The sequence below is a fragment of the Oncorhynchus mykiss genome, chromosome 24, assembly GCF_057628025.1.
Source record: "Oncorhynchus mykiss isolate SJ-2025 chromosome 24, ASM5762802v1, whole genome shotgun sequence".
Lineage (NCBI taxonomy): Eukaryota > Metazoa > Chordata > Actinopteri > Salmoniformes > Salmonidae > Oncorhynchus > Oncorhynchus mykiss.
Genome location: NC_143045.1, coordinates 22,648,906 through 22,672,586, shown reverse-complemented (window position 1 = coordinate 22,672,586; position 23,681 = coordinate 22,648,906). Strand labels below are relative to the sequence as shown.

The 23,681-nt window shown below is 43.2% G+C and overlaps 1 protein-coding gene across 2 annotated transcripts in view; it reads left to right on the top strand.

Annotated features, from left to right (window-relative positions):
• LOC110504029 (CXADR-like membrane protein) overlaps window positions 1-12,796 on the top strand; it is an 89,533-nt gene extending 76,737 nt beyond the window's left edge. For both annotated transcript variants that reach the window (XM_021582821.3, XM_021582822.3), the window contains exons 3-7: window positions 5,283-5,484; window positions 7,027-7,194; window positions 8,549-8,671; window positions 9,227-9,368; window positions 10,146-12,796. In XM_021582821.3, the coding sequence (XP_021438496.2) occupies window positions 5,283-5,484; window positions 7,027-7,194; window positions 8,549-8,671; window positions 9,227-9,368; window positions 10,146-10,494 (984 nt within the window). In that variant the 3' untranslated portion in view covers window positions 10,495-12,796. The remainder of the gene's footprint in view (window positions 1-5,282; window positions 5,485-7,026; window positions 7,195-8,548; window positions 8,672-9,226; window positions 9,369-10,145) is intronic.
• The last annotated feature ends 10,885 nt before the right edge of the window (window positions 12,797-23,681 follow it).

Below are 23,681 nucleotides of genomic sequence, written 5' to 3'. Positions count from 1 at the left end.
TGTAACAAAATGTTGAAAAAGTGAAGGGGTCTGAATACATTCCGAATATACTGTAGGCTTTTTCAGATTCCCTGAAGTGAAACGATATCGACTGAGATACAGTAGTAAACAAATTACTGTAGCAGAAAGTCCTCCTGAGACACAGTTACTAAATAAAGCCTGTACATTAGACCAGAGAAGCCTGTACATCACAACAGCTGTGAAAATAGTATACCTAGACATTCCAGTCCCTGAGATATTTTTTTATTTTTTTAAATCACCTTTATTTAACCAGGTAGGCTAGTTGAGAACAAGTTCTCATTTGCAACTGCGACCTGGCCAAGATAAAGCATAGCAGTGTGAACAGACAACACCGAGTTACACATGGAGTAAACAATTAACAAGTCAATAACACAGTAGAAAGAAAAGAGAGTCTATATACATTGTGTGCAAAAGGCATGAGGAGGTAGGCGAATAATTACAATTTTGCAGATTAACACTGGATTGATAAATGATCAGATGGTCATGTACAGTGGTGTGCAAAAGAGCAGAAAAGTAAATAAATGTAAACAGTATGGGGAAGAGGTAGGTAAAATTGGGTGGGCTATTTACCGATAGATTATGTACAGCTGCAGCGATCGGTTAGCTGCTCAGATAGCAGATGTTTGAAGTTGGTGAGGGAGATAAAAGTCTCCAACTTCAGCGATTTTTGCAACTCGTTCCAGTCACAGGCAGCAGAGAACTGGAACAAAAGGTGGCCAAATGAGGTGTTGGCTTTAGGGATGATCAGTGAGATACACCTGCTGGAGCGCGTGCTACGGGTGGGTGTTGCCATCGTGACCAGTGAACTGAGATAAGGCGGAGCTTTACCTAGCATGGACTTGTAGATGACCTGGAGCCAGTGGGTCTGGTGACGAATATATAGCGAGGGCCAGCCGACTAGAACATACAGGTCGCAGTGGTGGGTGGTATAAGGTGATTTAGTAACAAAACAGATGGCACTGTGATAAACTGCATCCAGTTTGCTGAGTAGAGTGTTGGAAGCTATTTGACATCGCCGAAGTCGAGGATCGGTAGGATAGTCAGTTTTACTAGGGTAAGTTTGGCAGCGTGAGTGAAGGGGGCTTTGTTGCGGAATAGAAAGCCGACTCTAGATTTGATTTTAGATTGGAGATGTTTGATATGAGTCTGGAAGGAGAGTTTACAGTCTAGCCAGACACCTAGGTACTTATAGATGTCCACATATTCTAGGTCGGAACCATCCAGGGTGGTGATGCTAGTCGGGCGTGCGGGTGGAGGCAGCGAACGGTTGAAAAGCATGCATTTGGTTTTACTAGCGTTTAAGAGCAGTTGGAGGCCACGGGAGGAGTGTTGTAGGGCATTGAAGCTCGTTTGGAGGTTAGATAGCACAGTGTCCAAGGAAGGGCCAGAAGTATACAGAATGGTGTCGTCTGTGTAGAGGTGAATCAGGGAATCGCCCGCAGCAAGAGCAACATCATTGATATATACAGAGAAAAGAGTCGGCCCGAGAATTTAAGCCTGTGGCACCCCCATAGAGACTGCCAGAGGACCGGACAGCATGCCCTCCGATTTGACACACTGACCTCTGTCTGCAAAGTAGTTGGTGAACCAGGCGAGGCAGTCATCAGAAAAACCGAGGCTACTGAGTCTGCCGATAAGAATATGGTGATTGACAGAGTCGAAAGCCTTGGCAATGTCGATGAAGACGGCTGCACAGTACTGTCTTTTATCGATGGCGGTTATGATATCATTTAGTACCTTGAGCGTGGCTGAGGTGCACCCGTGCCCGGCTCGGAAACCAGATTGCACAGCGGAGAAGGTACGGTGGGATTCGAGATGGTCAGTGACCTGTTTGTTGACTTGGCTTTCGAAGACCTTAGATAGGCAGGGCAGGATGCATATAGGTCTGTAACAGTTTGGGTCCAGGGTGTCTCCCCCTTTGAAGAGGGGGATGACTGCGTCAGCTTTCCAATCCTTGGGAATCTCAGACGATATGAAAGAGAGGTTGAACAGGCTGGTAATAGGGGTTGCGACAATGGCGGCGGATAGTTTCAGAAATAGAGGGTCCAGATTGTCAAGCCCAGCTGATTTGTACGGGTCCAGGTTTTGCAGCTCTTTCAGAACATCTGCTATCTGGATTTGGGTAAAGGAGAACCTGGAGAGGCTTGGGCGAGTAGCTGCGGGAGGGGCGGAGCTGTTGGCCGAGGTTGGAGTAGCCAGGAGGAAGGCATGGCCAGCCGTTGAGAAATGCTTGTTGAAGTTTTCGATAATCATGGATTTATCGGTGGTGACCGTGTTACCTAGCCTCAGTGCAGTGGGCAGCTGGGAGGAGGTGCTCTTGTTCTCCATGGACTTCACAGTGTCCCAGTACTTTTTGGAGTTAGAGCTACAGGATGCAAATTTCTGCCTGAAGAAGCTTGCCTTTGCTTTCCTGACTGACTGCGTGTATTGGTTCCTGACTTCCCTGAACAGTTGCATATCGCGGGGACTATTCGATGCTATTGCAGTCCGCCACAGGATGTTTTTGTGCTGGCCGAGGGCAGTCAGGTCTGGAGTGAACCAAGGGCTATATCTCTTCTTATTTCTGCATTTTTTGAATGGAGCATGCTTATGTAAGTTGGTGAGGAAGTTACTTTTAAAGAATGACCAGGCATCCTCAACTGACGGGATGAGGTCAATGTCCTTCCAGGATACCCGGGCCAGGTCGATTAGAAAGGCCTGCTCACAGAAGTGTTTTAGGGAGCGTTTGACAGTGATGAGGGGTGGTCGTTTGACTGCGGATCCGTAGTGGATGCAGTCAATGAGGCAGTGATCGCTGAGATCCTGGTTGAAGACAGCGGAGGTGTATTTGGAGGGCCAGTTGGTCAGGATGGCGTCTATGAGGGTGCCCTTGTTTACAGATTTAGGGTTGTACCTGGTGGGTTCCTTGATGATTTGTGTGAGATTGAGGGCATCTAGCTTAGATTGTAGGACTGCCGGGGTGTTAAGCATATCCCAGTTTAGGTCACTTAACAGAACAAACTCTGAAGCTAGATGGGGGGCGATCAATTCACAAATGGTGTCCAGGGCACAGCTGGGAGCTGAGGGGGGTCGGTAGCAGGCGGCAACAGTGAGAGACTTATTTCTGGAGAGAGTAATTTTTAAAATTAGTAGTTCGAACTGTTTGGGTATGGACCTGGAAAGTATGACATTACTTTGCAGGCTTTCTCTGCAGTAGACTGCAACTCCTCCCCCTTTGGCAGTTCTATCTTGACAGAAAATGTTATAGTTGGGTATGGAAATCTCAGAATTTTTGGTGGCCTTCCTGAGCCAGGATTCAGACACGGCAAGGACATCAGGGCTAGCAGAGTGTGCTAAAGCAGTGAGTAAAACAAACTTAGGGAGGAGGCTTCTGATGTTGACATGCGTGAAACTAAGGCTTTTTCGATCACAGAAGTCAACAAATGAGGGTGCCTGGGGACATGCAGGGCCTGGGTTTACGTCCACATCACCTGCGGAACAGAGGAGGAGTAGTATGAGGGTGCGGCTAAAGGCTATCAAAACTGGTCGCCTAAAGCATTGGGGACAAAGAAGAAAAGGAGCAGATTTCTGGGCATGGTAGAATATATTCAGGGCATAATGCGCAGACAGGGGTATGGTGGGGTGCGGGTACAGCGGAGGTAAGCCCAGGCACTGGGTGATGATAAGAGAGGTTGTATCTCTGGACATGCTGGTTGTAATGGGTGAGGTCACCGCATGTGTGGGAGGTGGGACAAAGGAGGTATCAGGGGTATGAAGAGTGGAACTAGGGGCTCCATTGTAAACTAAAACAATGATAACTAAACTGAACAACAGTATACAAGGCATATTGACATTTGAGAGAGACATACAGCGAGGCATACAGTAATCACAGGTGTTGATTGGGAGAGCTAGCTAAACCAGTAGGTTTAGACAACATCAATTAGACAACATCAATACTGCCAGCTCTTAATATAATAAAAATGGATCCATCCTATCACCCACCTTTTATCATCTACCCGAGTCTAAAAACAGTCCTAATGTAATTACTTGTCTTCTAGCTCTCAGAAGATGTTAAAGTTTCAGTTTCTGTTTTGATTTAGTACATTTCATTAAGAAAAAACTAACATCTGATAACAGTAATACTGTGAAATCTCAACAGGCCTTATCAGATGAAAGAGATTTCTAATTTATTTGAAAGTCATTCATTTACACACTGATCTGTTGATTAGCAATGAGAGATTTGGTTCCACAAGGGAAGGGAGGAGGGAGAGAAGGGAGGAGTGAGAGAAGGGAGGAGGGAGAGAAGGGAAGAAAGGGGAAAACAAATGTCTTTGATACCTCTGAAGAGGCTGGCACATTGCATTGAAAATGTAACGAGGAGATAACATTGAAGGCACCATTAATTAAAATGAAACGTCTGAACATTTTATTAGAAACGAGACTGTGCCTGTAGCGGAATTAATAATTCATTATTTTATTTCAGCTGGAAGGTCGTGTTGAAATGGAAAAGAGCAGCTTGTCAACATTTAGCCTCTGTTGCCGAGTGTACAGGCTACATGTGTCAGGAGCACAGAGGGGAGAAAAATCCCGAGCAAGGGCAGGGTTCACTCGCGCTGACCTGGGGATGCGTATGCTAATGGTGCTACACACCCATAGGCCCATCCTGAGGCAGTCCACAGACAAGGGGAACATTGAGAACTCTGATGTTGGATGCTGTATTGAATTCAATTGCACATTAGACAGACCACTCATTCCACCTCTCATAAACATATGTTCAGAGCCACAAGCACAAACACATACACACCTGCAAATACTGTACACTCCACATCCAAAATGGATGAACACAGCAGGAGTGTGCCCATAGGCAAATGCACAGTAACTTGAACCTCATAGCGTGTGTGTGTGTGTGTGTGTGTGTGTGTGTGTGTGTGTGTGTGTGTGTAAATGGGCAGACGTCACCTGCGAGCGCAGCAGGTAAAGCCAGCTCCGATGGCACTGATGTGCTGTGGCACCAGCGTTTAGCAGTCCCCATCTGCAGGCTCTCACTTGCCCTGAGTAATAGGCTGCTGTGACAGCTGTGTTTGATGCCGTTGTGTGTGTGTTTTTACAAGGTAGAGAGAGTGAAAGACAAATAGAGGGTACATGTCTGTACTGTATGTGTATGTGTCTTTATGAGCAAGCAGTGTCCATGCATGTCTAAATCCACATACAGAGCTGATGCCTTTACATATCTCTCTGCATACAGCTCTCTGTGTGTCTCATTGTCTCTCTCCCCAACCCAGATCATCACGTTTTTCGGGGGCCAGGTTTACACCAACGAGGTGACCAGCGGGACCAGTCGTCTGTCTTTCGCTGGGGACTACCTGAAAGGAGACGCCTCCCTGCTCCTCAGTGACTTACAGCTGACCGACTCTGGGGAGTACTACTGCAAGGTCAAGATGGGGGGAAAGTACCACTGGAGCCAGGTCAACCTCATAGTGCTGGGTGAGTCTGCTCTCCAGCTCTGTCTCTCACACACACTAATCAATAGGGAATTATCAGGCACATTTCCTCTCTCATGCTGACTGATCTAATGATTCAATTTGATTCAGATGGAGTGATTCGATTTAGATTTTTTTTGTTTGGCCTTGTTTCTCCATTGTCAGGGTCTCAGATGTAGGGTTGCTGAGGCACATAGAAGTAACATGATCTAATATATGTCAAAAAATGGCTGACATTGGGGATTGACCTCTTGTCAGCTTGAAACAGATGATGCAGAATTTAGTTGTTAAACATGAGGAGATTATTTTGCTACCATGATATGAAAATACGTTTTCTGTCATCAAATATACTGCAGACTAGCTCTTTATGATGATTTAATATTTGTTATCTGTTTATAATTATTAAACACCATACAGAGTTCTGAGCCGTCATTCAACTTTCATAACTATCATGACAAATCCAGTTGGGCTGCTTTAGAGGGGCAAAAACCCCATTGTTGTTTTATTTGTTCTGTTTAGTTTTTTCATTGCCCCAATACACAGAGGTTTGGCGGATCTGTTTTAAATGGCATTGGTTTTCACTGGCTCTGTGGTAAATGTGTCTCTGCATATCGTTGAATAGACAAACAGCTTTGAAGGACAGACAGGCAAGTGGAGAGCAGCAATACCACAACGTAGTCCAACGGGAGAAGTGAGATCATTTATTAAAACATCATGGGAGATTAGTTAAACCGGTGGTTATTGGTACTTTAATGGAACAGTCTCTTAATCCTTTTTCCCTTTTCTCCCTCTCCTCCATAAAGACATTTCATTGAGTTAGCATCTAGATTTTTACTAATTGCCCTCAGCTTTGCAGTGACACTTTTGAGAGATGAACATTTGCATTTTTCTCTTGCAGTCCCGACGTTAAGATAAAGGGTTGGCAGAGGAGCTCGTGGCTGGCTGGGTCTGGGCCCCTGTGTCAGTGTGTGTGTCCTCGCTCTGCCTGCTCCAGCTGCAGATAGATTGGTCTAACTGGCCCTGACAGAGCTGTGAGATGTACTGCAGAATCCCCAGCACTTTCCTCAGCCCCTTCATTATATCTCTTACTGAGCGTGGGAGCAGCATGTTCACCATGCCGGTTAGACTGGGAGGGAAGGGATGGAGGGGAGGGATGGAAGGAGGAAGTAGTGGAGGGTTGGAGGGATGGGTTAAGGAATGGATGGAGAGATATAAGGAGGACTGGAGCAGCTGCTGTGAAGCAGCCATAGAGCTAGAGAAGGGCTGGCCATATAGTGACCCTCAGGCCACAGGAACTCAGCAGCACAGCACTCTCTCCTGACCTGTCTCTGTCTGCAGGCTTTCAAAACCAACTCACAGTCACTTATTGATCGAGGTTTGGGGCCTTTAACACAACTTGTAATCACAGCATTGGCTTCCATGAGAAACAAACAGGCTACTGTTACACTCAAGAATCTTTAAGTATTATTTCCTGTTTACACATGCTGCTACAGTATTATAATGTTATTTGTAGTGTTTTATAACTACTGTTCTGTTGTTTCTACAGTGAAGCCCTCTAAGCCACGATGCTGGATGGACGGCAGGCTGCTGGAGGGCAGTGATGTTAAACTGAGCTGCAAATCCAGTGACGGCTCAGACCCTATCAAATACAATTGGGAGAGGGTGCTGGATAAGGGAAAGAGTGTTGGGAACCTCCCCCTACTGGCACTGAGAGGTAAGTAGATTGTAGATTGTACACTTGCTGTACCCCACTTCATCCATGTGCATGTGAAACACAGGTCTCCTAAAGAGGACATTACATAGTATGTGATATTTTGATGATAGTATTTCCCAGAATACATTTTTATCCCCGAACACTTAAATTCCAGTCTGCCTCCGAAACCCGAAAATGTAATGGAGATTCATTATAGCACAAAAACTTCCTGATAGCGGCAATTCAGACAGTGTTCCCCAACTGGCAGCCTAATTTGTTCCCGCGGCTGATTTTATTTGGACATAAAAGACTGTAAAATCACCAGCAAATCAGCTCTGAATGATTTTAATTTAGAAAATCTGTTCAAAAGTACTCCCACGCATAATAGAGAGATATATGTGATTGTATACAAATGTAAGCAAGGTTTGAAATTATTATGTTTTATGCATTTATGCATTCTACATATTATTACTAATTATGACACCGTGACCATCCACTCAAGAAGAAAATCAGCCCGTGGCTGAATCTATTTGATAATCCCTATCCTAGACGCATCTACCCCTTTGAGGCACAAAATACACTTTCATTGCATTTCAGTTTTACCACCTATTCTCCCCACTCAACTCGCATTAGTGATGACACGTGCCCATGCCAAAAGCCTAGAAATTAATGACCTCCATGATACAACATCTGTTCAGTCTAATTCGTTTTCATTGGGCGATACAATGCACCATCGTGGCCCATTATTTATCGGTGGTGGTGAAAGGTAATATCACATGGCTGTCATGACAGGGATGTCTAAGGGACTCTTAGCCACGTAAATCTCCATCGTTGTCTCAGACAAACTCTTTAAACTCCCCCTAAATTCCCTCAGGGTCTACGAGCCCGGTGGTCTTCAATCACCAGAGTCACTCTGAGCATGATTACACCCAATCTCTCAGAGGCCAAGATCAACATTTGCGAGTTCCTCTCCTCTTGCTCCATCCCACTGAGTGTGATACCTCAGAGCTGACATGCTATTGCAGACAGGAATGGTTAGCCCAAAACAGACCTGAGTCAGTTCTAACTAGGCTCAACACTCATCAATACAATTTAATACAGCCTCACAATGCATTTGTCTTGCTGCTGGTCTGTACTATATTATCATAGAATGGAGTGGATCAGAGCTGAGTAGACTTTGATATGAAGTACAGTACTTCACTGAAAGGATTTATTACATGCTGTTAATCAAATTGCTCTTCAAGATCATGCTAACTGTAGAAGTGCTTGAAGCCATTGTAGTGGACATACATGTACAAACTGCACCATAGACCCCGGTCCTATCAGCTTTCCCAAGTTGAGCAGGTTGTTAAATCACAGTCTATCTCTCCTACAGATCTGAAGAATCCAGAGATCGTTACCCTGCGGAACCTGACGAAGGACAGTACAGGTGTCTACAAGTGCACTGCCAGCAATGACGTTGGCGAGGAGAACTGCATCATCGAGGTCACCATGCAGTGTGAGTAGAGAGAGCTGCTTTCCGGCTTCGCACCACACCATGCTATGATGGTGATGGATGACTGTAGTTTCCAACAGCACCTGGACATTGTTTTTTCCTCGCTCCACTCCCCTGCGCCTCAGTAACACAACACTGGGGACTGTACCGTTAAAACAGTGGCAATTGGTCATCGACTTCGCTCAAACAGTAATGTTTCAATGTCACGGTAATAGATTTCCAGAAAGGCACAGGAATTTTAAGGTCACAACAGGGTGAAATGTTGGGGACATGATTTATAACTTAACACAGCAACAGAAATGGTTTGATAGCATTTTGTTAGATTCATAGTTTTGTAGGGAACACATAATACACACAACACCAGCAAAATCTATCATCCACAAATTCACAGGATTTACCTATCGGGACTAAATCATTATTTTTAAAGGGATTGTTTACGTGAGAAGCATCAATATTTGCGTGTGCACAGTACAGTGTGGATGGATACTGTATGTACAGGTGCATGTATGGTAGTTTTCCACTGCCCTTCTGAGGTCAGAAATGTGCGATGATCCACAGATGTTCGAGGGATGGGCGTGCTGGCAGGTGCCGTGGTGGGCGTCTCCTTTGGTGTTCTCCTCATCATCCTAATCATCTGGCTCGTCTTCCGCAAGAAGGAGAAGAAGAGGTATGAGGAGGAGGAGACTCCCAATGAGATCAGGTCAGTCATTTTCATCTTCTTCCTGCATCTCTTTATCTTCTGTCCCTCTTTCACTCGTTTTCTGTCGAACTTTTTAAATGCTGAAGCGTGTATGTGCACTTGCGTGTGTGTCTGTAGTAAATCTCTCATTGTCAAGCGTAGTATTTATTGGTTTCTGAGAGCCATCCTTTTCACACCTCTCTGCTCCCGTGCCCAGAGCTTCTCTCCTCTCCAGAGCAGCCATAAGCAGGCAGCAGGACCTAAGTGCGGATTGAGGCCGTGTTTGACTCCCAGAGCGAGATTTACAGTAAACTGGGGCCTCCAGGCTGCTAATGGCGCAGCTTGTTACAGCAGAAGAGAAAACAATTCACTGCTTGGAGGCTGTGTAGCTGCTTATTTGCCGGTGTTTAGATAAATAATGCAGACTACGGGGAGGTGTTTCCTTTTTACATGTCATGTTTAACCACTGAGCGGGTGGGATGGGATGGGGCAGTTTTCTGAAGTGGGGTCGGTGACCGTGGTGCCAGTGTAATGTAGTGGATTAAGACCTAGACGAGTTGGACTATTTATATTTAGACACTTGTGTCAGACCCAGATGATAATGCAGCAAGTGCAGTGGAGCGTCACCAAACCCTTTTCTCTGATTGTGTAAGATCGTTTTCTCCACTGGCTCTCCTCAGAAAGGCCGTAGAGTTTGTCTAAGTTTATGTTTGTCTCTGTGTGCATGCTTGGGGTCATGACTGGCCAAATCTAAGTAGCTCTTGTTTGTTCTTGTTTTTGATTTGTGTATCTGTGCAGGGAGGATGCAGAGGCTCCCAAGGCCAAGCTGGTGAAGCCCAACTCTCTGTCCTCGTCCCGCTCTGGCAGCTCCCGCTCCGGGGCCTCCTCAACACAGTCCATGGTGCACAACACTGCCCCCCACGGGCACCGCCCTCGGCCCCCAGCGATAGCTGCCCTCAAGGAGAATGGACAGCCACCTGACTTCCCCCAGTCCCCCCCAGCATACACAACGGTGGTACCCCCCATCAAGACCCCTGAGCCCCCTGGCACCCCCAAATTCAACATCAACTCCAGGAAACATATCTCTGGGCCCACTCCCCCCACTCTCATGGTCCCTGCCCAGACCAAGGCCTTTCAAACTGTGTAGGATGGAGAAGAAAGTCCATCCTGGCTATGTTGATGTGTAAAACCCACCCCTTCAAAGACACAAACTCTTCCGTTAAACAACGAAATGCAAGTAGTAAAAGGATGTAATTAAGATAATCAATAATATAAACCCCAAAACTTTTAATGAATGCATACTTTAAAAGGGAAAATAAGAAATGCTTGCCCCCTACTGAATAAAAAACAACAAAAACAAAAAAACTGAGACAGAACACATTTTTGTTTGTCTCGTGGCTAAATAACTTATTTTTACACTTTTCTTTCTACTTTGAAGTCATGGGAAGCAATGAGCGGGCACAGCGCTGTGTGCGGTGAGGTGTAAGAAAAACCCAGAGTGGAGATTTTATGTATCAAATCAAAAGGACAGGAAGAGTGCAGAGAAAAAGGAAGAAAGAAGGAATTGGTTGAGAAAAGAGATCCAAAGTCTGCACCAGGTGCCGGTGGAGACACGCAGCTGACGACATGACGGAGGGATGAGGGCATGAAATGCTGAGAGAGAACCACGCCTCTTTATTTTGGCCTAGTGGTGTCTCTGACTCATCCAACCACACCACTCCCAACAGGCAGACACACCGGAGCATCCAGCCCCCACTACAACCACACACCCCTGGCTTTCTGACAGAGAGCATGCTGTGTGCCCTGTGAGGAGAGAAACCGCTAGATCAACCCTCCAGAACACAGGCAGCCGATGGCACCTTATTTGGAGAGGACGGGCTCATAGTAATGGCTGGAATGAAATACATGGAATGGTATCGAACACGTCAAACACATGGTTTCATTGTGTGATGCTATTAAATGCACTCCATTCCAGCCATTATTATGAGCCGTCCTCCCCTCAGCAGCCTCCTGTGCTCCAGACTCTGTGATGCTTTACGGGCTCCATGATGACATCTGAGACACATCATGTTCCATGGTCCTGACCCCATTCAGAGAACAGCTAATTTGCTTTTCTCAATAGGAGAAACTTTAGCCACATTCATAGGATGTAGCACTGACATGGTAGTCAGAGTTCTGATGAAACTTTTATTTTTCTCACCCCATCCTCTCTCAGCTCTGTGGATTGGTAATTCCAGTCCTCGGGGTCTAGAGTGCTGTCACACTGTTCCCCAATCCCTAGCAAACACAGCTGATTAAACTAATTTAATTCTAAACTGAACATCATGATTAGTTGATAATTGGAGTCAGGTGTGTTAGCTGGGGCTGGGGCAAAAGTGTGACACCAATCAGGCCCCTGAGGACTGGCGTTACCATCCCATATGGTACGGAAACTCCTCCCCAAAAACTGATGAATTGGGTGTTAACGTACAGAAAATAGAGACACATGACTGAATATACTGAATAATAAAAATAACTTTAAGACAAATGAGGTTTAATATCTATTTAATTTCAGGTTGTGGAGGGTGACAGACAGCTGTGTCTCAGCCTGAGGAAGTGCCACCAATCCCCAGGATGGGTCATCGTTGCTTTATTTACTCATTTATTTACCTCCACTGTTTTGCAATGTTACGGAAACCAAAACCTGTCAAAAAGTCAATGAATGTGTGTTGAACAAAGATGGTCACTACGGTTATTGTCTATGCTTTGTAAGGTACTGAATAGAAGGAAGTAAAACATAGTTAGAGAGACACAAATGACATTGAAGTTAATCCCCGAAATACTGTGGATGATTGAATAGAGGAAGGAGTATGATTCTAGGGACTATTGTACAGTGTGCATGGTTCCACCCCTGGTAGGTACTCTCCTTGGATCCACAACAACAGAGTGCCACTCGATTACTGTCTCATTGTTTTGATAGTTTCTCTGTACATTCTCTGTACATTGGCCAAGCTTTGGCATCAGCCATCCCCTTTGTTGTACATCTGTCTGACCCTGTGCAGTTTGAATGAAGTAGGCTATTTAGTGTGCCTTTGCAATCCCTATCCCTGTTGATGGTTTCTTTTTCTGTCCTTATCATGAATGCACATGTGGTTTGAGTTATGTGTTGATCCAGCTTTGGGAATCTACTGCCAAAACACAGTGAGACAGGGGCATTAACCAAACCTGTGGGATTATATGTATCTGATCAGAGTCCATCTGCGCTCTTTTAAGGTCCTTACTACTGAAAAGGGTCTGTTGCAGGTGCGTAGGAGTCAAAGTAACAATACTGGATGAGATAGAGACCTGCACCTTGTCGAAAAAATAATAGATCCAAAACTTAGGCTTAAATGCAAAATCAAGATGTTTATTGAAACATCATGGTGTCCAAAGAATATAGCATAGTGCATAAATAAAATGTGAAAACAAAACACAAATGTTTCTTCCTCAGGCCATCAGTGGACATTTTCAGCACACACCTGGTTTCTATTTCAATGATACTTGCATGTCACATGGGCAAGAAAATACATCAGAAAATCTATAAAGTAGTACCTAGTACAATAGAATGCATGATCTAGATTATATACAATTGCGGACAGAGAGAAAACATAAATTATTACTTATAGATGTACAATGTGAACATTTCCTCAAAATATATAACACAGGATTGTAAGAGTAGGGAGCTAGAGACACCACTAGCTGGGGGTATCGTACACAAATAGTTGCAGAAAACACTTCAATAACAATTATTCATTCATGCCTAAAATAGAATATGACGTTAGAAGACCTGCATGTGGATACTGTTTGATAGTGTATTGTTTTCCAGTGGCAGAGCTGTTGAATACGCTCACTTTGTAATAGGTATCCTTACATGCTGCACAACTACGACAGAGGTAGAAGCCAGTCACCTGGTGTCAGTCCCTGACATTCCTGGCCCTGTAGTGTGAAAAGAGAGGAGGGTCAGAGAAAATCTTTTGGCAAGCAGGATCAGCAATAAGCACATTCCAATGCTACTTAATAGCTCCCTTGATGTCATCACTCCCTTGATGTCATCACTCACAGAACAATATGTAACAGTACAGACATGAATGGTTTTTATTTTATTAATTTTTGTATTACTTTTATCCCTTCTGGTAGAGGTCTCATCAATGGTACGTACTCTACTGAGAGCACTAGAGGCATGTAGGCTTTGTATACAAAGTAGTGGACAAAGACCCTGACTGAAGGCGTACAAGGGTATCCCGGAAGAATATCTCGCTATGACTAATCTCTGCTGTAAACTAGATCATATGTAACCCAATCACAATTCAGAATGTGTACATCTCCATAATGAGACAACATTCCATGCCAACTTCTTCAGGATCGGTGGGTCCCCTGCGGGACAGTTGAGTTAACGAAGGCTAATGTGATTAGCATGAGGTTGTAAGTAACAAGTAAACATAGCTGATATTGTCTGAAAGCTTACATTCTTGTTAATCTAACAGCACTGTTTACAGTAGCCATTACATTGAAATAATACCATGCTATTGTTTGAGGAGAGTGTACAGTTTTGAACATTAAAAGTTATTAATGAACAAATTAGGCACATTTGGGCAGTCTTGATACAACATAATGAAAATGAATGCAATGGTTCATTGGACCAGTCTAAAACATTCACATACACTGGTGCCATCTAGTGGCCAAAATCTAAATTCCACCTGGGCTGGAATAATACATTATGGCCTTTCTCTTCCATTTAAAAAATGATGGTACAAAAAAATACAAAACTTTTTTTATTTGTATTATCTTTTACCAGATCTATTGTGTTATATTCTCCTACATTCCTCTCACATTTCCACAAACTTCAAAGTCTTTCCTTTCAAATGGTACCAATAATCTGCATATCCTTGCTTCAGAGCCTGAGTTACAGGCAGTTGAATTTGGGTATGTTATTTTAGGCGAAAATTGAAAACAATGGTACAGGCCTTCAGGGCCACACCAACACCCACACATTCTCATGTTAGCCACTCATTCAAGGGAGAAGAATAGTGGGACAAGCTAGGCATAACCTATCTGAATGGAAAAGACTGCAGTGTAGACACGCAGTGTTTATATTAGTTTCTGTGACTTGCAGTATACAGTTGAAGTTGGAAGTTTACATACATTTAAACAAATACATTTAAACTCAGTTTTTCAGAATTACTGACATTTAATCAGAGTAGAAATTCCCTGTCTTAGGTCAGTTAGGATCACCACTTTATTTTAAGAATGTAAAATGTCAGAATAATTGTAGAAAGAATTATTTATTTCAGCTTTTATTTCTTTCATCACATTCCCAGTAGGTCAGAAGTTTACATACACTCAATTAGTATTTGGTAGCGTTGCCTTTAAATTGTTTAACTTGGGTCAAATGTTTTAGGTAGCCTTCCACAAGCTTCCCACAATAAGTTGGTGAATTTTGGCCCATTCCTCCTGACAGAGGTGGTGTAATTGAGTCAGGTTTTTAGGCCTCCTTGCTCACTCACACTTTTTCAGTTCTGCCCACACATTTTCTACAGGATTGAGGTCAGGGCTTTGTTATGGCCACTCAAATACCTTGACTTTGTTGTCCTTAAGCCATTTTGCCACAACTTTGGAAGCATGCTTGGGGTCATTGTCCATTTTGAAGATCCATTTGCAGCCAAGCTTTAACTTCTTGACTGATGTCTTGAGATGCTGCTTCAATATATCCCCATGATTTTCCATCCTCATGAAGCCATCTATTTTGTGAAGTGCACCAGTCCCTTCTGCAGCAAAACACCCCTACAACATGATGCTGCCACCCCCGTGCTTCACGGTTGGGATGGTGTTCATTGGCTTGCAAGCCTCCCCCTTTTTCCTCCAAACATAATGATGGTCATTATGGCAAAACTGTTCAACAGGACATTTCTCCAAAAAGTATGATCTTTGTCCCCATTAGTCTGGCTTTTTTTTATGGCGGTTTTGGAGCTGAGCGGCCTTTCAGGTTATGCCGATATAGGACTCGTTTTACTGTGGCTCTAGATACTTTTGTACATGTTTCCTACAGCATCTTCACAAGGTCCTATGCTGTTGTTCTGGGATTGATTTGCATTTTTCATACCAAAGTACATTCATCTCTAGGACACAGAACGCATCTCCTTCCTGAGCAGTATGGAGGCTGCCTGGTCCCATGGTGTTTTTACTTGCGTACAATTGTTTGTACAGATGAATGTGGTACCTTCAAGCATTTGGAAATTGCTCCCAAGGCTGAACCAGACTTGTTTTTTTCTGAGGTCTTGGCTGATTTCTTTTGATTTTCCCATGATGTCAAGCAAAGAGGCACTGAGTTTTAATGGAGGCCTTGAAATACATCCACAGGTACATCTCCAATTGACTCAAATTATGTCAATTAGCCTATCAGAAGCTCTAAAGCCATGATATAATTTTCTGGAATTTTCCAAGCTGTTTAAAGGCACAGCCAACTTATTGTATGAAAACTGCTGACCCACTGGAATTGTCATACAGTGAATTCTAAATGAAATAATCTGTCTGTAAAGAATTTTTGGAAAAATTACCTGTGTCAGGCACAAAGTAGCTTTCCTAACCGACTTGCCAAAACTATAGTTTGTAAACAATAGATTTGTGGAGTGGTTGAAAAACGAGTTTTAATGATTCCAAGCTAAGTGTATGTAAACTTCCGACTTCAACTGTATGTCTATTATGGAAATCAATTCACTTTCACATGCAGCAAACAATGCCCGTCCATACTCATCTAGGCCTCTGGAAGTCGCTCGCATGCTATCTGCCTGGCAAAGCTGTCTTTTAATATAGCCATGCACCGGTCTCTTTGTGTATTGACAGCTTCCCATCACACACACAACCAGAAACAAACACACACACACACACAAACACACAGAAACACATAGAAACACAGACACACACACACACACACACACACACACACACACACACACACACACAAACACAGCGAAACAGACACACAAATGCACATAAATACAGACACACACACATAGAGTACATATTGACAGCTTCCCATCACACACACAACCAGAAACAAACACACACACACACACAAACACACAGAAACACATAGAAACACAGACACACACACACACACACACACACACACACACACACACACACACACACACACACACACACACACAAACACAGCGAAACAGACACACAAATGCACATAAATACAGACACACACACATAGAGTACATAGTGAACCAAAAGCCGAAACAGTCAGCTTTGTTATTTCTGTTCCTTCAGAATACATTTGATGGATGGTTGGCGGGCATTACGACTGACTGATGGCACTCCCCACCAAAGGGAGCATAAAAAGAACCATTGCATAGCCCAGGAGACAGTACACACACACATGAACAGTGCTATGTGTCTTAGCATTCTCAAAACAAATGCTCTCACAGTTTTCAAGGGAACGTGAGCGAGTAGTGGGAGAGGAGGGGACATAAAACAAGATTGATATCGAGCCAGAACTTTATGCTCCTCCATTTAAATTCCCTCCACTGCCTTTAGGAGCAGCTCGGTGGAGGATAAGATGCTTTGTCTTTAATTCCTCTGACTTTTTGATTTGCTTTCAAGGAACTGAAGGTCTCAGGTGGAAAATTCCCCAGATTAGGAGCCCTCGTGTCGCTTTTCCACATCTGTGCCAGCTTTGTGGGCTGTCAAACCTGCTCTGTTTTCTCCAAATGAATCCTGATAGGCTTTCGTCTGAGCAGTCAGGAATTTAAACTAGGCTTTTTCTCCACCCCCAGATTTGCAACACCGACAAAATGGGTCTTAAAGTAGCCCTACTATAATGTTATCATCATTCAAATGTAAGTGAAATGATTCATGATTCTGATTATCCTACATTATATTATATGACTATGAATCTCATGTAGCCAATACGTTTGTGTTCTTAAAGCAGTTTTGGGGATAAGCAGTTCAGCATGACAGATTGACGCTCAGACTGTATTTGGACAGCCTCTGGCACGGGAACATGATCTGTTGTGACATTCTGAAAAGGGAGGGGTGGAAGTCCATCTCAGAAAGGAGGAACGCAAAGAGAGCTGCATGTCAAAAGCTATGGAGCAGATGAGGGGGAATGCTTTGCTTTGATGTCAGTGTATACTAGTATTTGGCTAAAAAACATGATTGTAAATATTTATTACAGAAAGTTTTATGACGCTTTTCATTTGTTTTCTATTTTGGTTCTTCCAAATCCATGTACTTTGCACCTTTGTGTGCTGTGCTCGTCACGGGTGAGGGTTGGGGGTTGGGGGGTTTGGCTCTGTCTGTAACGACCTTGACTGGATGTCAGACAGACAGCTCAGCATGGCATCATTAAGGGAAATTTAAACCACTCTTTACTTTTCAATCCATGTAAATATTACAAGTAAAAAAATGTATATTTTTACTACTTCTGAGTTATTACTATTTCATTTGCAAATAAAATATACAATGACAAGTTATACGGCATATCATTTCTTTGCTTCAATCAAGGCAAATACAAGCAGTGAAACTGACCTTCACTAGCAGCTGCCTCTCATTTGTATGACATTTTAATGGTATTATACTGGTGACTCATGGTGACTTAGTTGAGAGAGCTACAGTAGGGAGCACCTTTCTCTGTGTTGCCAATAGGCCTCATGATCCCCAGTTTCGCAGTGACAGAATGGCCAGCGACAGCAGTAGCAGAGGCTTCAGCCTAACTGCTAATCTCCAGGCCCCTGGATGTGACACTTATGCCTATTGCAGTAAGGTTCAGAGATATCTATTGACCTGTCAGCCTTATATTGACTGGGTGACGACCCTCCCACTCTGTCTGCCATATTCTTTCTCTTTGCTCTTGTTTTCCTTATTAGGATGTCGGCAGGTGGAGCTGGGAGGGTCGTCAGAGACATGGGACACACCTGGGCCCGGGTGTGTCCCAGGATAAATACACCTCTTTTATATCCTTTCCAGCGGGCTACAGTGCGTAATTACCCACCGCAAATCCTCAAGAAGACTAGGGTTGAGTTATTGTCTGTTTTGTGGAAGCTCCATATGTCTCATCACTCTTCTGTGGTGCCCAGTGTGATTGTCATTTCTCTAGTGGCCTGGTGTGCTCAGCAGAGGGGAAGAGCAAACTTATTATTTTTATTTTGACTATGGTGTCTTTGTGTAGACAAGTTTATTCGCTTTCCATCAATGGAACTGTTAGAAATATGTACTAAAGAACAGCTGTTGAAGATCGCTGAACTCTACAAGATTGAAATTAGTGACAAACATCAAATTCTGTTAGGTTGATATTGAAAGCCAATCTGATGGAGAGTGGTATTCTTGAAGTTACCACTGGAGCAGCCTCTGCCGAGGACTCGCCATTTCCCTGTTTCATTACAATGGCCTTCCAATCTGTTAGCCCTAGTAGTCTGTCTTTTGAACAACAGAAAGAACTGCTTCTGTTACAACTAGAGCATGATTATGTAAAGTATGAAAAGGAATTGGCATTTAAACAGGATTTGGAGGGTGCAAAAATCAAGTTGCAACGAGTGGCTACAGTTGGTTAGGGAAGGAAAGCTCTCAAGGGAGTTTGCTCTGGGAAGGTGACCCAGATTTACCTAGGGGTCGCTCCTCTCTCGGCCGTGCCCCGGACACATTTGATATTGTTGGAAGCTTACGTATGTTGCCAAAATGTAATGAGAAGGACCCTGAGGCTTTCTTTTTGTTGGAGCTTGTTGCTGACAAGCTCGCTTGTGCGCTCCTGAATGTCTACGTGACTGACCATTGTGTATTTTGTTTGGTTTTGTCCTGTTCAGTCGCTCCTGTCTGTTCCCTTCTAGTCTCGTTTTCTTCTTTCCTCTTAAAGGTTGCTTCCTGTGCGCAAACGTTGCTGAGGTCTGAGGGCAAGTGGAAGTGTGAACACGTACCCCATTATGAATTTGGGATGCAGGGGCTGGGTGAATTTGTTTGTGTGACTGGTACTGTGTTCCTGGGTCCTTGTTGGTCCCCGGTTTTATGAGTGGGATGTGACGACCCTCCCACTCTGTCTGCCGTATTCTTTCTCTTTGCGCTTGTTTTCCTTATTAGGATGTTGGCGGGCGGAGCTGGGAGGGTCGTCAGCGACATGGGACACACCTGGGCCGGGGTGTGTCCCAGGATAAATGCACCTCTTCCCCGTTCATTGAGGAGACTCTTAGATGTTGTTTGCATTGGCAACTTTCAACACTCCCCCATTATCACCTTTATGTATGCAAAAACTCACACTACTGACTACACACAATTGTTAATTGTATTTAGTTTACTTCAATTAATAAATATATTTTGTTATTCCTGATCTCCACGTTGTCTCCCTTTTTGTTGCGGGCTTTGTGCCAGTTCATGACAACTGACATTCATCTTTTTCCCTCCGAATTTCTTCCTATGTTGACAATTTATTGAACTGCCAAGAGGACGTATACATGTCAAACGGATCCAGAGAGAAATGGTGACTTATAATTTTTTCACGGGAACACAGGTATCATACAAAATGTCTTAACAAATCACGACAAACAAGGGTTATGGAACATATTCCTGAAGTAAAAGAGCTATGAAGTGACTACTGTAGATATGAAAGCAATACAATGGGGATTGTTTAGGCTACATATCACATCAGACTATCTGACATCTGCTTGTTGCTGATCCTATTTGTTTAAACATTGCCATAATTCCAGAGCACCTCATACATATCCAACAAGATTGAGACAGCTTTTAAAGCCCACATCACATATATCTACTCTCTGTGCCCTTTGATTCCACATGATTAGCAATGTGTAATGACACACACCCCCTCGGATACACAAACACATGTAAACACACACACAATCAAATGATCTGGTATGAAAATCAATAATACAAGCACTGGTCATTGTCTCATTTTAGAGAAATGTAATTGAAAATTAGAAAGGTGATTCTAGTCCTAGTGTGGAATACAATAAGGATTAACACAGGAATAGGAAACACAATGTTACTCTAATGGGTTATAACATAACTATGATAAAGATTAGTCCTTGTGTCTTTATCTTGGTGTGGAATATCTTAATCTGATATTTTTGCCATAAGAAAATGTAATCAAACCTTATTTGGCTTTTGGTCTCTCCTTTATCTTGAAAGTTAATGTATGTAGACATTATCGGAGCACCGAAAATATGTTTTTGTTCATCAGTTATAGAATTGTGCCCCCTGGTGTTGGTTGAAGATCTCAGTGAAAACTACCCCGCCTGTGATGATGCTGCTGGACCCTAATACGATAACAGCCATCCACATTTTAAACTGAGAAATCAGGCATAAAAATAATTAACTTTATCAGTTTATAATAAATCCTCACATGACTATCTAGAATACAGTATGTTGGTGGTAATCGGGAAAGAAACAGTGAAGCCATGAATAGCTTTGGTTGAGGCTCCTTCTGGCAGTTGTGTATTCTAGTCACATGACTTGGACCCAAGTCTGACTCAAGTCACAAATTTGATGAGTTGAGACGAGATATAGAATAACTTGAGGCTTGACTTGAAGCCTGGACAGGTTTTGTAATGTTTTGTCACTAATTTTGTGGCACAATATACATGGATTACTCTAACAGCAGAGGCAGCATTGCTCTTGCAAAAAAAAACTGGAACAGATTGGCTAGTAAAACGCACACTTGACACTCTGATTGGACTAGAAAACTGTCAATCAATACAGGTCGGGTGATGATCTAGCGAACAGATTGCTGATTTGCTGTACAGCTACAGGACTGTGTGGATCTGTATAGACTAGACCTATCTAATTTATCCTGTAGTCTAAATCAACTGTGGGTGGTGTTTGTGTTGTAAATGTACGTCTCTTTGCGTTGGTGGTGTTTTTTGTCAGTCACACATTGTCCACCTAGGTAATAATGTTGCAGCTCGAAAGTGAATTATAGGAAGAAAGGATTGCCATAATAAATAAATATGCAGCTCCCAAACAAATTTGGTGATCGAGAACACTGGGGACAGCCCACATTCTGAAATTGCATTTTTGTCCCACCCCAGTTTTATCATTGGAATGTGATACTAAACATGGCCGCGACGTGGCTTGGGACCATGCGGACGCCTCTGAGCGGTGAGGAAGGATGTTTGGAGTGTTTATCCAATAGGACAAAAAAAGATGTACTTCTAAAACCAAAGTTGCCCCTGATCAAGAATATGAACTGTTTACTTTGCAAGCTCATCAGCAATCGGGTAACAATTACTAGCATAGGCCACTGGTACTTGCTTCAAAATTATAATTTACTTATGAAGCTTGCATTTGTTTAAAACCAATTATTACTGTGGAGAAGACGCGGCTCTTCACTTGCGCTCTGCTTTTGTTCTCTTGTTGAAATGTTTGCTCTTACTTTCACACGTTTAAATGCATAGGCCCTATGTGGTAAATCTATATTCCATCTAATACTACAATAGCTGCTAGCGTTTCATCCCCATGCCGTTTATTGCCACACGTAGACATTTCTGTTTCATGTTTGATAGGCCTACGATAATTTTAATTTAGCCAACCATTTATTGCCCTCTGAGAGGGCGTGATGTTTACTGTGCACGTGAACGTTCACAAGACTCATGAGGTAGAAGTTATGCTTAGTTAATTGAAAGTATGGTTTCCTTTGTTCATATTTTCTGTGTAATGTTTGAGTTCCGTGTGTCTGTGTCCTACTTTCTGTGTAATGTTTGAGTTCCGTGTGTCTGTGTCCTACGTCTTTGTCATTCTGGTTGTGCGTAAAAGGAGCGCGCTTGCCTCAGTGCGCATTGAAATAGACTACGTGCACTCTACCCTTTGGAGTCAGAACGTAGAGTAAGATACAATTATTGTTCCGTATATGCATGGTGTTTAAATATCATTAATAATCATTAAGTTTGATTAACACGAATGTAACAATGTATGTGTAAATTGCATTTTACATTGTAGAACCAGTGTATAGGTTGTAATTGCCAATTGGGTCATTTGTATGGTCCTGGGGGCCAAGTGCTTATATTATGTAGGCTTACCTGTTTGAGCTCCTGTTAGACCGATTTAGTTTCTCAAGGATAGACTGTACTGTCTTGCCCTCTACCTGTCCATTCAGATAGGACAGGTTAAGCCTTAAACAAAGGCTATTTCTTTTGGGCTATCGCTTCTGTATGTTTGGTCAATCTACTTGTATATTTTGTATGATATTGTGCTTTCACCATTGGATCACCAGTAAATTGTATTTATTTATTTTTATTTATTTTACCTTTATTTAACCAGGTAGGCAAGTTGAGAACAAGTTCTCATTTACAATTGCGACCTGGCCAAGATAAAGCAAAGCAGTTCGACAGATACAACAACACAGAGTTACACATGGAGTAAAACAAACATACAGTCAATAATAAAGTATAAACAAGTCTATATACAATGTGAGCAAATGAGGTGAGAAGGGAGGTAAAGGCAAAAAAAGGCCTTGGTGGCAAGGTAAATACAATATAGCAAGTAAAACACTGGAATGGTAGTTTTGCAATGGAAGAATGTGCAAAGTAGAAATAAAAATAATGGGGTGCAAAGGAGCAAAATAAATAAATCAATTAAATACAGTTGGGAAAGAGGTAGTTGATAGGGCTAAATTATATGTGGGCTATGTACAGGTGCAGTAATCTGTGAGCTGCTCTGACAGTTGGTGCTTAAAGCTAGTGAGGGAGATAAGTGTTTCCAGTTTCAGAGATTTTTGTAGTTCGTTCCAGTCATTGGCAGCAGAGAACTGGAAAGAGAGGCGGCCAAAGAAATAATTGGTTTTGGGGGTGACTAGAGAGATATACCTGCTGGAGCGTGTGCTACAGGTGGGAGATGCTATGGTGACCAGCGAGCTGAGATAAGGGGGGACTTTACCTAGCAGGGTCTTGTAGATGACATGGAGCCAGTGGGTTTGGCGACGAGTATGAAGCGAGGGCCAGCCAACGAGAGCGTACAGGTCGCAATGGTGGGTAGTGTATGGGGCTTTGGTGACAAAACGGATTGCACTGTGATAGACTGCATCCAGTTTGTTGAGTAGGGTATTGGAGGCTATTTTGTAAATTACATCGCCAAAGTCGAGGATTGGTAGGATGGTCAGTTTTACAAGGGTATGTTTGGCAGCATGAGTGAAGGATGCTTTGTTGCGAAATAGGAAGCCAATTCTAGATTTAACTTTGGATTGGAGATGTTTGATATGGGTCTGGAAGGAGAGTTTACAGTCTAACCAGACACCTAAGTATTTGTAGTTGTCCACGTATTCTAAGTCAGAGCCGTCCAGAGTAGTGATGTTGGACAGGCGGGTAGGTGCAG